Below are 15,912 nucleotides of genomic sequence, written 5' to 3'. Positions count from 1 at the left end.
AATATTATTATTATTTTATAATTTAAAAAAATTGATTTATTTATTATATTTTGTATAAGAATTTGAAATAATTATAATAATGAAATAAGATGGGTTGAGAGTGTTTCTGTATTCAAACGAAACCTTATTGGCTTCCAAGTTTCCAATTGAAAAATAAATTTGTAACGTGAAGGCTCGTTTGGATACGAGAACTGTTTTATCTCATTTTATTTCATTTTATCATTATAATTTTATCAAATTCTCGTATAAAATATAATAAATAATTTAACTTTTTCAAATTTCAAAATAAAAATAATATTAAAATATTATATTCTAATAATATTTTATTTGATTTTCAATATTTATCTCATTTCATCGTGTAACCAAACCAAGTAGAAATGATTAAATTAAGTTATAAAAAAAAATTCTCAATTATTCTATCAAAATTTTATTAATTTAAGAATATTATAAAATGTAATAAAAGGTAATAAAGTCCTTTTTTTTAATATACTTTGTAATGAATTCATGTGATGCAATCTCTGATAAAGGGAAAAAATTTTCTCATCAGTCAATCAGTTGCTATTTACTATCTCACACTCCACACCCTTTATTATTTATTTATATATATATATATAATCTATAAATATGGAATGTAGGAATAAATAATAACTCAAGGATAGCATTCATCCTGTTAAAGGTGTTACATCTATCTACGCTGAGAAATAAGCTGCTAGTATAATATATATGCATGAAGAAGAGTAGGAAAGCCTTGAAGGTAATTCCAAAAACCCGGATGATCATGATCAGCGCCATGCATATTCTACTCCATTACCAAACTTCTGCTGATCCTCGCTCAAGGTTACTCTGCATGCCCATGTTTTCATCCGCCACTAATACACAAAGAGGTAGAGGAAGATCCAGAAGCAGCAGCACTTGAAGCTTGATTATTAATTCCGGCCGGTAAGCCGTTGCACTATACCCATAAATTCCCCAGGTCTTACGTGAACGACCTTAAGAGCATATTGAATTGATTAGTCAAAGTTAAAAGATATTTTTTTATAAATATAAGAGAAATTTAATTTTTAACTATTTCATTCATATAAATCTCTACATTAGAATAATTATTTTTTCATTACATAACAATAAAATAATATAAGATGAATTTAGTTTTAGTTATTCATATCAAATCTCTACAATAGATTATCTATTTATTCATTATATAGTAACGAGTAACTAATAATTTTAAAAATATTTAATTTTTTTAATTATTAATTTATTTAATTTTATTATATTTTACTATTTTGCCGATTATATACTAATTAATAATCATATTCAAATTAAATTAATATATCACTAACTCAAATTAATATATCAATTGTGATAAAATATGTAATAGAAAGAAAATGAGAGATAAATAATTGATAAAATATGTATTTGATGTATGTGCAATAACATTTAAATTTAGAAAATTTTTTGATGTAATTCTAATTATTTTAAAATTTAACTAATCTATTATGAGTATATTTTACTCTCAAATAATTAAATACTAAATGGATTTAACTAAACAATTGAAAAATGCTCTGAGATTAATTGCAAATATATTATAACCGGAGAAGTACGACTTCGACTTTGAAGTGCTTTCTTGATCTTTGTGGAACTTTTTTCTCACTGGGCAGGCAGGCCTTGGACCTTGCAACTGACAATTCTCATCAAATGAATTCATGGGAAATAATTAACAACCAGCACCGAACACAACTCTTATATTTTGGTTTGGCATCTAAGCTTAGAAATCCAGGTATATATTTATACTGGGGAGAGAGCAGAGAGGGATCTGTAAATTTGAGTGGGGGGTTTGGTTGGAGAAAATAAATTAAAGTCGATATATCTGGTCTGGTTTGAATTGGTCCTTTTTGTTTCGAGATTAATGATTGCTGGTCTAGTAGAGTTTGCCGGCTGTCTGCCCAGAAAGAATTTTCTCATTAGAATCAACATTCAAACGTTGATATTTAGATAAAATCAGTCAAAGTCTACAGTATTAAGTTATTGGCTTAATTCGAATTGCTGACTTAGTATAAATTACCACAAAAAAAAAAAGAAAAAGACAATGACTTCATTATACTGTGTGTGTTTCTTATATTAATTTCTGCTTTTTTTTTTCTTCCATTATTATATCAATTTCTTTCAAAATGTTTGGATTCAGTACGTAAGAATACGGCCATAACAATGCATCCAGTGTGGAAGAGTTCGCCGGCCGGCCTCCTTCTTCAGGCGAGAGAGAGAGAAATCTCGCAATATAGAGAAGATCAGAGCTCTGACTTGGATTTGGATCACATTTGTACTGCCCATTTCAAAGGAGAAGCTCAAAAATTACCGGAAATACTGTCGATCTCCAATATACACACAGATTCCCTATATAGACTGAGTCAGATTTTTTTATGCAATAAAATTTGGACTAGTACATGATCTGTAATCTTCTTCTACGTCACTTAGAGATCTATGTTGACATACAAAGCTATAGAATATGCACCAAAGTTGGAAGGCCTTGGAGGCATTCCAAGAGCTGCATCAACACCATATCGCTGCCCCACCATTATAATATTTCGATACTTTGCCATTGCTTGAGCTTCCCATGCCCATGGTTTCATCGGCCGCCATCACACAAGAGGTAGAAGAGTAGGAATGAGAAGAAGCAGCAGCATCACTTGGCGCTTGATTCCCCGTAAGGCGTTGCACTGTACACATAAACTCCTCAGGTCTAACGTGAATGACCTTGGGAGATTGCAGATATATTATAACTGGAGAACGGCTTTTCCGACTTGGAATTGGAAATGGCTTTCTGATCTTTATGGAACTTTTGCTCACTGTCAGAGGTGCAGGCCTCGGACCATGCAACTGCTTTCTTTTTTGGGGGCTCAAGACAGGGTTCTCAGCAATCGAATTCATGGGCAATTAATACAATTAGCAAAAACTAAGCACAGACGTTATTTCTTTCTGCACTGTTATGCTGAGCTTTTGCAGAAGTACAGAACTCTGGTTTTGCCTTCAAGCTTAGAAGTCCCATGTATTTATATTGGTAGCGAGACGAGCTGGGGAGTGAAACTGAATGACGTCTTGTTTAGGAAGAAGAAAAAAGATAATCTAGCTTGTCTGCTTTGAATTAGTCTTACTGGTTTCTTTTTTTTTTTTTTTTTTTTTTTTTTTTTTCATTGACGGCTGTTTTCAGTAGATTTTGCCGGCTAACGTAGCAGTTGAGACTTGAGAAAGTAATCAAAGGTTTAAAAACAAGACATAGTCAGTCGAACTAGAAAATAAGAAAACATTAATTAAGTCATAGTCAAAGTCATTCCTCCAATTATATATATGGAACCTAGCTAGTTTTCTTCTCTTTTAGGTTCTTTTAGAATTAGAGATCAGGGATCAACCAACTTCATACGGCTTACCACTAATTACCATGCCAAAAAGAAAATAATTTTTCTCAAAATATATTAGTTTCATATTGTCACTACAAGGGAAAAGACCTTTACTAGCGATTCATTCTTGCTGGCAAAACCCACAAAATCGCTGGAAAATACCTATCCCAGCGATTTAATAATCGCTGCCTGTTCGCCGGTATTAACGCCCCACTTTAGATCTACTCCAACGGAACACAAAAATCGCCGGCAAATATTTATTTTACCAGCGAAGAAAATTCGCCGCAAATTAAATATTTAATCGCCGCAAAATACGATACGAGACATGAGTTAAACGTTGGGAAAGATTAATAGCAGCGATTAATTTCCCTCGCTAAAAGAGATAAAATCGCCGGTATTTCTCTAGGCCAGCGATGTTCTATAATCGCTGTAATATAATTAACGGTATTGAAATAACAATGTCGGCGATTAAAGTTCGCTGGCATGCTCATAATACCAGTGATTCTAACATCGCTGTAATTGAGTTTAACTTTTGCAGTGAACATAACATCGCTGGGAGTAACTAAGTAACGGCGCATCGTCGTCAATTAGCGTTTCGTTTTGGGGAACACTTTTGCAGCGATTTTATAATCGCTGTTAATAGCGTTTCACTGTGTAAATTATTTAGCAGCGATTACAAAATCGCCGTATAAAACCAGCGGCGATTTTTAAATCGCTGGTATTGATATTTTAATGGCGATTTTCACATCGCTGGTATTGGCTCATTACGTTTTAATTTATTTCCCGACGGAAAAATTATCGCTGCTACAGACCTGAAATTCGCCGGAAAAATTGAATTCAATTAATGACCCAATTTTCTAGGTAGGCTTGGTTTTTTGTTGTTCCTAGATGCAACATTCAATAAATTCCTGCTTCATTCATTCAAGTTGAACATCGAAAACACATGAAGCAAATAAAATCTTTAAATTAATTCAAACTCATATATATGTATTACACTAGGGTGGTGTATTATATTCTCATATCAAGTACAAACTGAGCTACATCTGGAATAATAAATAACCATCACGGTCATAACAAATTGTAATCAACTCTACTATCCACTGAAAGCAAAACGACTAAGTTCCACAACTCTATTTAAGTGGGACCGTTCATCGGCATTAGCCCCCACAGTTCTGCATCAAGTCTTCGATCGAGAAAGGTAGCAAACACGATCTCTCTTATCTCACGTTACTTCTCATACTCTTTATCCGTGTATTTGACAATATCAACAAACTGCACAACATTAAGGAAAACAAAAAAAATCCAGTTATGATATTAATCAAGATAGGTATGATGACATTATGACCGGAAGAAAAACCAATGAACCCCAAAATGCTAATGTATATTTGTGAAATTTCCTTATCAAAATTTCATTGCACTGGCTATCAGGGAAATATTCTCCTGAAGACCTCTCTCAATTCAAGAATCCATCAATATGTATATAAATGCCTCGGTTTTGAGAAAACCCAGAGGCATTTACACACTAAATGCAAATTAATCAACTACTTTATAACACTCAAACATACCAGAAGTAAACAAAGACAAGTTTGGGTGCACAAGTCGGGGTTGTTTTTTGTATATATTGGGCTAGGCCTATTCTTGGAGTAATATACCTTATTTACGTATAAAAAAAAAGTAATATTTCACTGAAAGTATTTTATTGTGATAAGTGTTTTTCTGTGGATGTTTCCTTTTATTTTTCTGAGAAGGAAAAGTTCATAGATAATTGGTTTAAGTAGCAAGGATTCTGTATAACAATTGCTTCAGTGGAACTTTAGCAGCATTATAAAACAAAGCTATAACACTAATGGTTTATAATTTTTTAAGGCATATCACTGGTTATTGTCCAATGAAGTTGGAAATATGAAGGAAATAAGCTTTAGACTCCAAAGTGTCATGCTCATTGTTGACATTTTTTAGCATATTGAATTTACCCGTTAGCATATAGATCTTAAGAAGTCAATAAAGCCTTACCACTTCACTTAATTGTGAATAGATGTGTTTATAATCGCACTTTGTATCCTGTAATGTGGAATCATAGATCAGGATGTTGAATTGTAAACTTACTTAACTTTAGGGTATGATGGATGAACAAGATCACATGGATTCCTGTCGGCAACCTCTAGAGTTTGGGTTAAGTTGTAAGGGCCTTGGTCTTGATGGCATGCATCTTCCAAGTCTAAGGTTCTAACCCTGGGTGCAAATAATATCTAGGGGTCACATCCCATTTGTGAAAAGTCGATGATTCACCTGATATATGTGATGGGGATGCATTACATGGGCCTGGAGTTTAACCGGATAAAAGACATGTTGCATCTACACTATCTCCAGGATTCCTCATCATTTAAAAAAAAAAAAAACACGGATTCCTGTTAGCAATATGTATCAATGTCTTTATATTCCTACTTCAATATCTAACAATAAGTTACCTCTGGTGCTCCTTTTCAAGTTCTTGATGACAAAGTCTTGTTCCACATATCTAATGATTGACCTGCAGCTTTGGAGAGCTCTCATGTATGGAATGTAGCTATCCTTATAAACTACCCCATAATAACTAATTTCATTGAGTTAACAATTATAGCAAAGTAGATTTAGCACTATCTCCTGTTAGCCTTTTGTTTGTTTGATAACTGTTCTTTGGCATGGATCATCGATTAGATTTAGACTTGATAAACTGATTTATTCTGGTGACAGTATCAAGGGGAGCACGGATGGAAGCCATCAAATTACACTGGCCTATGTGAAAAGATTTTGGCTAAAAGCCAAACTGTGGTATGTAGCTGCTGAAGGCTAAAACTGCTATTGTGGTATATTGTCATTAATAACTACAACATTTATTTTTATTTTGGTCAGATAAATTCATATGAGACACATTGATCAGCAATGAGAGCTTTGGCTAGATATCAGATATCTTATCTGCAGAGCAGTATGTGCCTAACTACTAGCAGATAAGAACAAAACATAACCAGCATCTACTGCACACAATGGATGTAGAGAAATACGTGTCTAACAACATTTAAGAAATTAGCATACCCAACATCTATTGCACAACAATGCTATAATATCAAGGGCATCTCCAAACAATTAGTTAAATAGAACACTCACTGTTGGTGCCTTAATATTGCATCATTATCCCCTTGCTTAGCTTAACCCCTTAACCCCTTGCTTAGCTTTCTCTTCAAGTAATGCGTCAAGCCGAGAGGAAGAAAGACTATCAACTCGAGTTTTAGAAACATTTCTGGGCAAATCCACCAGCCAGTAATGAATATCTGCATACAATCTTCAATCTTTCAGTCAAAAGAAACAGATGCTGGCATGGATTTAATGCATTCAATTTAGCACATAATTGAATATTTAGAAAAAAAAAACTTCTGATTTTGCGTTCTCTATAGAATAAGCAATTGCTTCAAAGGCATAACCAGAATCTATAAACCATCATTTCATGTCTTCCATCTTCCACCAAACCTCTTTGAGGAGCAAAGGAACCAAAATGGTGAGACTGACACCAAGCCCGTTGAGGCCTCAGACCAGCTTTGTTGATTTCTGTAACCCAATCTCCAACTTTAGCACTACTTGTGGTTCTCAACTTTATACCTTTAAATGTTTTCAAATGTTTTCGTTAGAACCGATCTTGACAAAAAGCAAAAATCATATATTTAGACAACTCAGCCGGAATAAGATTTCCATTTCAATTGTAACATTGCTATAGAAGTAAAGCGAAAACAGTCGAGATGCAAAAAGTTATGTATCAACCCGCACAATCTAGTAACTTTAAAATTGGCCTCAAGCAGATCCAATTTCTTATACCATCTGACTTTCTTTCACCAAAAACATCAGTTGCTTGGTTGCAGTTCACAATGACTCTCATTTCACAATTGCATTAAAATTATAACAACAAATACTGTGTCACGCACAAGTAACGTAACGATTAAAATCTTATGAGATTTGGAGAAGTAAAGACAAAAACAGCTTACTCACCCTAAATGCATATTGTAGAGGATTATTTTCCTTTACATGACTCCCTAAATGTACTTGGGAGATCCCATTTCCTTTAGAGGCTAGTAGTACACCAAAAACAATTATGTCTAAGAGTTTGGTGTCAAAAGGGTCATTCAGGAAGGTCATGAACCAGGTTTTAAAACAGCCCACACCTGCACAAAGGATAAAATGTGGAGTGAAGATAAAATTATAGTTTAAGTAATCAGAGAAGACATTGTAGGAAAGGTGGCTTGACTTCCTATGTCAAGAGGAAGCCATTTTTCTTTGCATGCACTGACATCATGCATGCTTTGCAACCCAAAAGAGAAACCTATGGCTTCTAGGTGCAATACTTGATTTGTCTACCTAATTTAAAGTTAGATTTGTTGTAAAACCTTCTCAAATATGTAGACTGAAGAAGGGTACTCAATTGTTGATTTAATTTAGAAACAGTAGCTGGAGAATGAATAAGGAGAAATATAAAAAAGCACTTTCAAATTGATGACTGAGCATCTACAGTCCTGAGCATTATTTTCCAGTTTTTAGATGCATAACAGGTGCCTCAAGATAGACTTTTGAGGCATGTAAATGATCTTCTATTCTATATGAGCCTATCAAAACGTGTTAGAAGGGAAAACAAAAAAAAAAAAAAAATTGTTCGTTAGAATTGGCGCATCGTCCCTCTTTCTAAAAAAAAAAAGTAGGAATTAGCATCTCTCGATTATTGGCTCGACATCCCCCCCCCCCCCCCCAAAAAAAAAAAAAGGAAAGTAAATTATCCAAAATGAGGAAAAATCATTGGTTTGCACCTGATTCTCAGTACTTAGCTTTCTCTTCAATTAATGCGTCAAGCCGAGAGGGAGAAAATCATTTGACCTTGATGCGATGGTAAAATACTTGAGAAAAGCTAAGTGATGCAGGCGTAATGCTGCGATACTCATTAAAACCGGCTTCTTGAACTTCATAAGTAAAAGGTTATAGTACTCACCATCCAAACCTGTGTTGGGAGGACCCATATTGACAGAAAAGTCAAGTATATCACAAGTCCTAAACACATTATTACATGTGACCTTGTTGGTAGAACCACCAAAGCCAAAAGCCATACCTGAAAAGCCAAGCAACTTGATATTACCACATTATAAAATTAATGGAAGAAAGAAAACAAAACTATGATCTACAGAACCAATTTGTTCATTTCTCTTTACTTGGTTATCATGCATAGTTACCAGCGTTATAATTTCTTTCACCAGTAAAGTCTCTCTCTTTCCCACTCACACACAAACACAGCTAGCTTTTCCCCAACATTAATGTAATACCAAGGTAAGGTATATCCTTGTTGTCTCAGCTAGATTTTCCCCAACAGTAATGTAATACCAGCATGTAGGCTACATAAAACTAGCCACGATAAAAAAGCAACCAACCAAAAACTTTAAACACAAATGGTCATTCACATTGCCAGTCAAGAACACTGATCATTTACGAACAGTAAAATCAACTCTATGCAAGCCCCAAATTTAAATGAAAAAATCCTGCACATCATTTATGATTACGGCTAAAGTTCCCAAACCACCTTTATCATGCAGATACATGAAACCAACATGAAATAAGCATTTAAATCCCAGTGCAACAATAGCCCAGAGAGAAGATAACGAATGACTAGAATTACAAACAACTAATTAACAAAAATCAACCTTCTTCCTGCACTGTGTTGCAAGCCACATCCCATCATCAACATTCACGCACCATGTCACTGCAGAGTATATCAAACCGAATCAGATGTGAAATAGGTCCTAAATAGTCAACAAGTATTTGTACTGTTTGGGTGAGAAATGGGAAGTTTTTAAATTAAGGAACTTACACTGGGATTTAACTTTAATATCATGATCGTGATATAGTTCTCAACCCTGGTCTACTAGTGAATAAAAGGGACATGGACACTAGATAGCTATAGAACCTGTCCTACACTTAATGGTTCAGGTATGGAGTCTGAAGATATGCTCAAAATCCCAACAAAAATAGGACACCCAAACTTGTTATCTCCCCGGTGTAGACATAGATCCCATTATATATAAATATATATATAGTACTATATATATATATATATTGCCCAGTGTCACATAGACTAAGTACAAAAACCACCCAAAAGAAACGTCGACACCCAATGGTCATATCTCCCCGGTGTCACAAAAAACCACCCAAAAAATTCCCATTCTATGAGAAGCCCCTTATGGGCCAGGGGAATCGTTACACTGAGTCTGTCGAACTGACTCAGTGAATGACAGAAAAGCCCTAAAGAAAGAATGCATAAGGTTGTCATTCTATATCTGATGCTCCCTAAGAGCCCGCATCTCTGTCCTCATTTCATCCAGCTGACTCTTGTAGGCTTCAACATCTTTCTTATATTGTTCAGAATCTTTATTGTGCTTTTCAACCTCAGACATGTATTGTTGCATTTGAAGTTTGTCACGTTATCTACTTGACTCGGGGATGACCATCTTCCCAAGTCCTCGTGCATAACCAGGTCGATGGCCAAGGACCTCCCTAAAGACAGTCGCTGCTGCCTCCTCACCACGTTGTTCTGGTCCTAGGCCATCCAACCTACCTTGCATCTCCTTCTAAACATTGACAAAACAACGATTATTAACAAATCTAGGTTCAGTGTTATGTATGCATTTATCACGTATAGATAACCTAACATAGATCCCAATTTCTATAAGTGTACTACTCACATAAGTATTTTCTATAGCATCTGTGACATGCATTTTTCTTCCTTGACCAGCTCGTCTCTTTGTAGAAGTCGACTAAATTCCCATTCTCAGTGCGCTACACGTGTGAGCAATGAGTATAAGAATATAATATATATAAGAAAACGTTATTTTATGGTAGACATGTGGATTTTAATAATAAAAGCTATCAGTAACCACTACCTAACAGTATTGTAATACTGTCACTAAAATCTCCAAGTAAAGTATATTTTCACTAGTCTATTGAAATGAAAAGATTGCTTTCCCTTAGAGATACCTTTTGCTCAAGTAATCGGATGAATGATTTACGTCCTGATATGTGATTAATCGCCTGCTTGTTTCGGTTCTCCCGATTTTGAGCTGAAATTTTCTGCCATACACATCAAGGAAAGATTACTTATGATAGACAAACAGATTTTCCATAACAATATTTAGACATTGTATTGATACATATATGGGTGTATGTGGGAAAGAGCATATGTACCTTAAAGGCATCGCTGCCCCATCTTTCACACAACTTCACCCATACAATGGGGTCCAGCAAGCTACATCCATGAGCCAACGCTTCTTCGTGGCTTCCATATGATTGATAAATCTTGTGCAAGTTGTGATGGAAGGAGTTGAAGTGCTTACGTAAGGCCTTTGTCACCGTCAATCGGTGGTTTTGCGATCCCAGTCAAACACAAAGTCACTCTACATAAGGCAGCATGAAAATAATGTGCAGCAATCTCGTTATTTGGGCGACGATTATACTACATAAACAACTTTCAAATAATCACTAAGAATAACCAATGACTTACCGGAACATGGTCGATGAGCTCCTCTTTAATCGCATGCGGGACATCCGACCAACGCTTGTAACTCATGTCTCAATATTGTTTAACAATCCACGATACTCGTGTTGTGAACATAGAAGCGTGTTCACAATATGGGGCTGTCTCACCATCGTTTATCTTCAACTGCACTTTCTCGTTCTTCCTTAGCTTCTCAAAGAAAATGCATCTAGCTAGCCCACGAATTCGTCACCTCTGTTCTTGCGTTGCTACAGCCTCCGTGGAGGCATCTGCAGCTGTATTTCAAGGTTCAATAGATTAGTGTTGGAATGTGTAATGTGGAATATTCACACTTAATAACACATACAAACATGATAATGCCCTCAAAATTAAAGTATTGGAAAAACATGCACCAGTTTGTTCTCTAGGAGGTGATTGTTCCATGCCACTTGGTGGGGGTTCTTGAATAGATTCTGGCGCGTGATTTGGGTTGGCGCATGGCGGGGGACTTAGGGGCTGTGTCGAGTCATCCGAGGAGGATTGATTACACTCCTCCGTGCTGTGATATGAAAATAATTTCGCACCACGTGGTCGGATGTGACGACCTGAGTATGGGATATAACGCCTTCCACGAATACCTCGAAGTCTGCCCCCGCCTCTTGAACTGGGTCCTGGTTGGTTACCTGCACGAGTACGAGTTAATAACATTATGATAAAATGTTCATTCAATTGATACATAATAATCTTAAAGTCACAGACATGTTCGTAAAATAGATCATTTATCTATCATTTTCAATTACTTTTGGGTAGACTAACCCTTACACTATGAGCATAACATAGACAGCCGAATAACTGAATTGTCAAAATATATACCTCGATAATGCATAGTGCTCCTCATGCGGCCTCCTGGTATTGAAAGTCACCTAAAGCAAATAAAATCACATGTTAGAGCAAGTTTAAATTAAGTATGGATGTTGTAAAAGTTGAATAATACTCTCAAGATTGTTTGCTATTTGCATGATAAGTAGTTCGAGTTAGGAGAAAGCAAATCTTTCATGGTGGTAAGAAATAAATCAAAACATATCTTTCATACAATCTCATATTGAACTGTTTATATACACATACCAATTTCAAACAATCTCATATTGTCATATGTCTATATACACATGGGAATTTCAAACAAGAAATCTAATATCTCAACCTTAAATGAACGAAGTTCCTGGGTTGTAATTATAAATCTAACACAGACTCGTCCTCTGTTGATAGGTCCTCCTCATCTAAATGTTCCCCCTTATTTGTTGATAGGTCCTCCTCATCTGAATAGTCCCCCTCACTGGCCGCATTTCTAGAATCAGAAGTGATCATGTCATCATTAATAAAGCCTGTTGAATCTATGCATTGACCATTCGGATCCATGATTTCTCGTGCATCTACATGGCTAGGTAGTATATCAGGCCTATTTAGTGGAGTTGCCACTTGATCTGTATTATCACACTGCACTGGTTCATAATAATATGACGACTCATTTTCTTGATCAGCATCATGAGTACTTGATTCGCCATCAATATCTTCGAGAACCCTCGGCAGTGACGAAATGTTGTATACATTCCTATTTGCATAGTTCTGCACAACACCCCAACTCCCTTTCGCCCTTAAATCTCTTATGTAGAAACATTGATCAGCCTGACTCGCCAACACAAATGGTTCATCCTTATACCAAGTCCTGTTCATGTTGACACTAATCATATGGTCATCCACCCGCACCCCTCGTTTTTTATCACCAACGTCAAACCAATCACATTCAAACAAGTACACCCGACGCCACTCTATGTAGCTTAACTCTACGATATTATTAATAACACCGTAGAAGTCCACGTTATTTGTGACCTCATCACCGGTTACCAACACTCCAGAATTTTGTGTACGCCGGCGAAGTTCACGCTGCTTCGTATGAAACTTTTTTTCATTTATTATGCAAGCAGCATATGTTGCAACCCAACGGTCAGGCCCGCAAGCTAACGCATACAGATCAGCGGACACATCAAGTGTATGCGAGGTACGATATTCCTCGATCTATACCAAAAAAAAAAAGTAAATTTCATAACGTTTATTTTCGTTATTCCAAAGCATATAAAATGAAAGCTATAGCATTTCATCTTAGATAGGAATGTATAAGAACTTACAAGTTACTTGAACTAAGTTGGAAACTCAGTTTGATGCGTCCGATCGATGCAATTTGGGTGTTGCACCTTACATTTCTCGTAGTGTTCCCTGCATTTGGTGCACCGAGGCGAAGCAACATATTCAAGTTAGCTGGTATTGGGTTCATAACAACTTGTTGTTGAATGGAAGTTGATTTTTAAGTAGACTCGTTAATGCTTACTTTATATAAGGTCCAATCTCCGCACAATTGTTGAGCACGTACCAGATGGCTGCCCTAAAGAGTTTATCTTCTAATTGCACGTTAGAAACTATGCCCAAAGGACGAACTTTCTGGTTGAAAATTCCGAACCCATCTAATGTTTCCTCTTTGTCAGCATCAATGTTGCGGCCCGCTCGACTAAACCTCGTCTCAATTTCTTTGAGGTACATAGAGCAAAATGTCAAGCATTCGGTGTGAATGTAGGCCTCGGCTATTGAACCTTCTGGGCGGACTTTATTCTTAACATACCGCTTGAATTTGCCGAGATACCTCTCAAATGAGTACATCCACCTATATTGTACTGGACCCTCAAGTCTGGCCTCACGGGGTAAATGGAAAGCTAGGTGGACCATAACATCGAAAAAGGAATGAGGGAATATCATCTTCAATTTGCATAGAATGGTGACGATATCAGTTTGGAGTTGGGATAGGTGATTGACATCCAGTGTTCGAGCGCACAACTCTTTGAAGAAAGTACCAAGTTCAATCAAAGCCAAGGCAATGTCACTTCTTAAATACCCCCCAGCAACAATGAGGAGTAGTCTTTGAAGGAAAACGTGACAGTCGTGGCTTTTCAACCCTGAGATTTTACAGTCACGTAGAGAAACACAGTTCGAGATATTGGAAGCGGACTCATTTGAAAATTTGATATCAGACAGCCACTCACAAAATTTATTCCTTTCATCTCCGTGTAATGTGTACAGTGCATGTGACATTGTTACATGATCACCATCACGTCTCAAGTGTAATTCTTTTCTATAGCCCAAAATCTCCAAGTCACGCCTTGAATTGATGTTATCCTTAGTTTTTCCTGGACTGTTCATTAAAGTGAATAAGATGTTATCGGGAATATTCTTCTCAATATGCATAACATCTAAATTATGCCGAAGTCAAACTGTTGACCAATAAGGTAACACGAAGAATATGCTACACTTTGTCCAATTCAGCTCTTCAGCAGTGTGTTTTTTCTTCCTATGAGATTTGCCAAACTGAACATCCCAATCATCTGCAATTGATTTTGAATATCTTGAGCTCCTATATTCCTTGGTGGCATGCGATGATCTTCTCTACCGTTGAACAACCATTTCCTCCTTCTCTATATGTGATTTGGTGGTAAGAAACGTCGATGTCCCATGTAACAATGTTTTCGGCCATATTTCAACCAATTGGAGTCTGTGTCTGCATTGCAAGACGGACAAGCCAATTTTTCCTTTGTTGACCAGCCAGACAGATTCCCGTAGGCAGGAAAATCATTGATTGTCCACAATAAGGCAACATGCAACATAAACGTCTCCTTAGTTGAAGCATCATATGTAGGTACCCCATCTTCCCAAAATTCAAGCAGTTCATCGATCAACGGCTGCAAGTATACATCGATCTCATTCCCTGGTGACCTTGGGCCAGGAATAATCAGAGATGTCATGAAGAATTGGTCTTTCATGCATGACCACGACGGCAAGTTATAGGGGACAAGGATCACTGGCCAAATGCTATGAGGTTTAGCCAAGTTGTTGAATGGAGTGAAGCCATCACTTGCCAAACCGAGCCTAACATTGCTAGGATCTGCAGCGAACCAACCATGATCTTCATCAAATTTCTTCCAGCACTCAGAGTCGGCCAGATGTCTCATACAAGTATCTTTAATCTTCTGTTGCTCTTTGTGTCATCGCATATCACCTGCTATCTTTGCAGACATGAAGAGACGCTACAATCTCGATTTCAAAGGAAAGTGACGCAACACTTTTTGAGGTATCGCGTGTGACCCGTGTGTATTTGGTATCCACCTCGAAGCCTTACATATAGGGCATTCATTAAGAGTAGCATTTTCCTTCCAAAATAAGATGCAGTCGTTGGGGCAAGCATGGATTTTGTGGTACTTGAAACCCAAACCGCGCTCTAAAGACCTTGACTCCTCATATGATTGTGACAATAAGGCATTAGGAAAGGCAGACCTCAACAAATCAAGGAACATGTCAAGTGACTTAATTGACCATCCACCGATTGATTTGATGTGTAACAACTTGACAACGAATGACAACTTTGAAAATTCTGTACACCCATCGAAAAGAGGACGCCGGACATCCTCTAGTAGCTGGTCAAAAGATGGTACTGGTGAATCTACAGTAATTGGTGGCCTGTTTGCCCCAGGAGTACTATCTTGGGGCACATCAACGAAGGTGCCTGCCCGGATGTCATCCAACATATACTGCATGTCATTTATGTAATCGTCTTCTTGGATGATATCGTCATCAATATCATCATCATTGACGTACAATGTTGTCTCCTCCTTCCCATGAAATATCCACTGGGTGTAATCTGGGTTGATCCCTTTAATAAACAAATGGGTTTCCATCTCAAATATAGGCAGCCACAGATTGTTAAGGCATGCACGACATGGACACCGGATGCGATCCCTTCCACTTGCATGGTTTCGTGCTTGTGTGAGGAAATATTTAACGCCTTCGGCGTATGCAGGTGATACAAGCCTATCAGGGTCATTCATCCAACTTTTGTCCATCTGATCAAAGATATTGGGAGGAAGAAAGTTAGTTAAGTAGAGACCGTAA

The 15,912-nt window shown here is 36.8% G+C and overlaps 2 protein-coding genes and 2 long non-coding RNA genes across 4 annotated transcripts; 1 reads left to right on the top strand and 3 right to left on the bottom strand.

Moving 5' to 3' along the window:
- Positions 1 to 2,544: 2,544 nt before the first annotated feature.
- On the bottom strand, positions 2,545 to 2,922 carry LOC121267930 (protein MKS1-like). The gene has a single exon (XM_041172030.1). It carries the CDS (start codon positions 2,920 to 2,922, stop codon positions 2,545 to 2,547), a length of 378 nt encoding a protein of 125 aa, XP_041027964.1.
- Positions 2,923 to 5,989: 3,067 nt separating this feature from the next.
- On the top strand, positions 5,990 to 14,316 carry LOC121266888. The gene is made up of 3 exons (XR_005940933.1): positions 5,990 to 6,200; positions 13,910 to 13,911; positions 14,304 to 14,316. It is a non-coding gene; the product is annotated as an uncharacterized LOC121266888 (long non-coding RNA).
- On the bottom strand, positions 10,182 to 10,687 carry LOC121266887. The gene is made up of 3 exons (XR_005940932.1): positions 10,635 to 10,687; positions 10,428 to 10,520; positions 10,182 to 10,229 (listed from the first exon to the last, which is right to left on the bottom strand). It is a non-coding gene; the product is annotated as an uncharacterized LOC121266887 (long non-coding RNA).
- Positions 14,317 to 15,050: 734 nt separating the features above from the next.
- On the bottom strand, positions 15,051 to 15,863 carry LOC121267929. The gene has a single exon (XM_041172029.1). The coding sequence runs from the start codon at positions 15,861 to 15,863 to the stop codon at positions 15,051 to 15,053; it is 813 nt and encodes a 270-aa protein (XP_041027963.1).
- Between the last annotated feature and the right edge of the window lie 49 nt (positions 15,864 to 15,912).

Source organism: Juglans microcarpa x Juglans regia, chromosome 5S (assembly GCF_004785595.1).
Source record: "Juglans microcarpa x Juglans regia isolate MS1-56 chromosome 5S, Jm3101_v1.0, whole genome shotgun sequence".
NCBI classification, from domain to species: domain Eukaryota; kingdom Viridiplantae; phylum Streptophyta; class Magnoliopsida; order Fagales; family Juglandaceae; genus Juglans; species Juglans microcarpa x Juglans regia.
Note: the sequence above shows the minus strand (reverse complement) of the source record. Positions and strands in the feature narration are given on the sequence as shown.

Coding starts and splice junctions, on each gene's coding strand:
- LOC121267930 (XM_041172030.1), bottom strand. CDS start 2,922: ATGAATTCGATTGCTGAGAACCCTGTCTTGAGCCCCCAAAAAAGAAAG.
- LOC121267929 (XM_041172029.1), bottom strand. CDS start 15,863: ATGGACAAAAGTTGGATGAATGACCCTGATAGGCTTGTATCACCTGCA.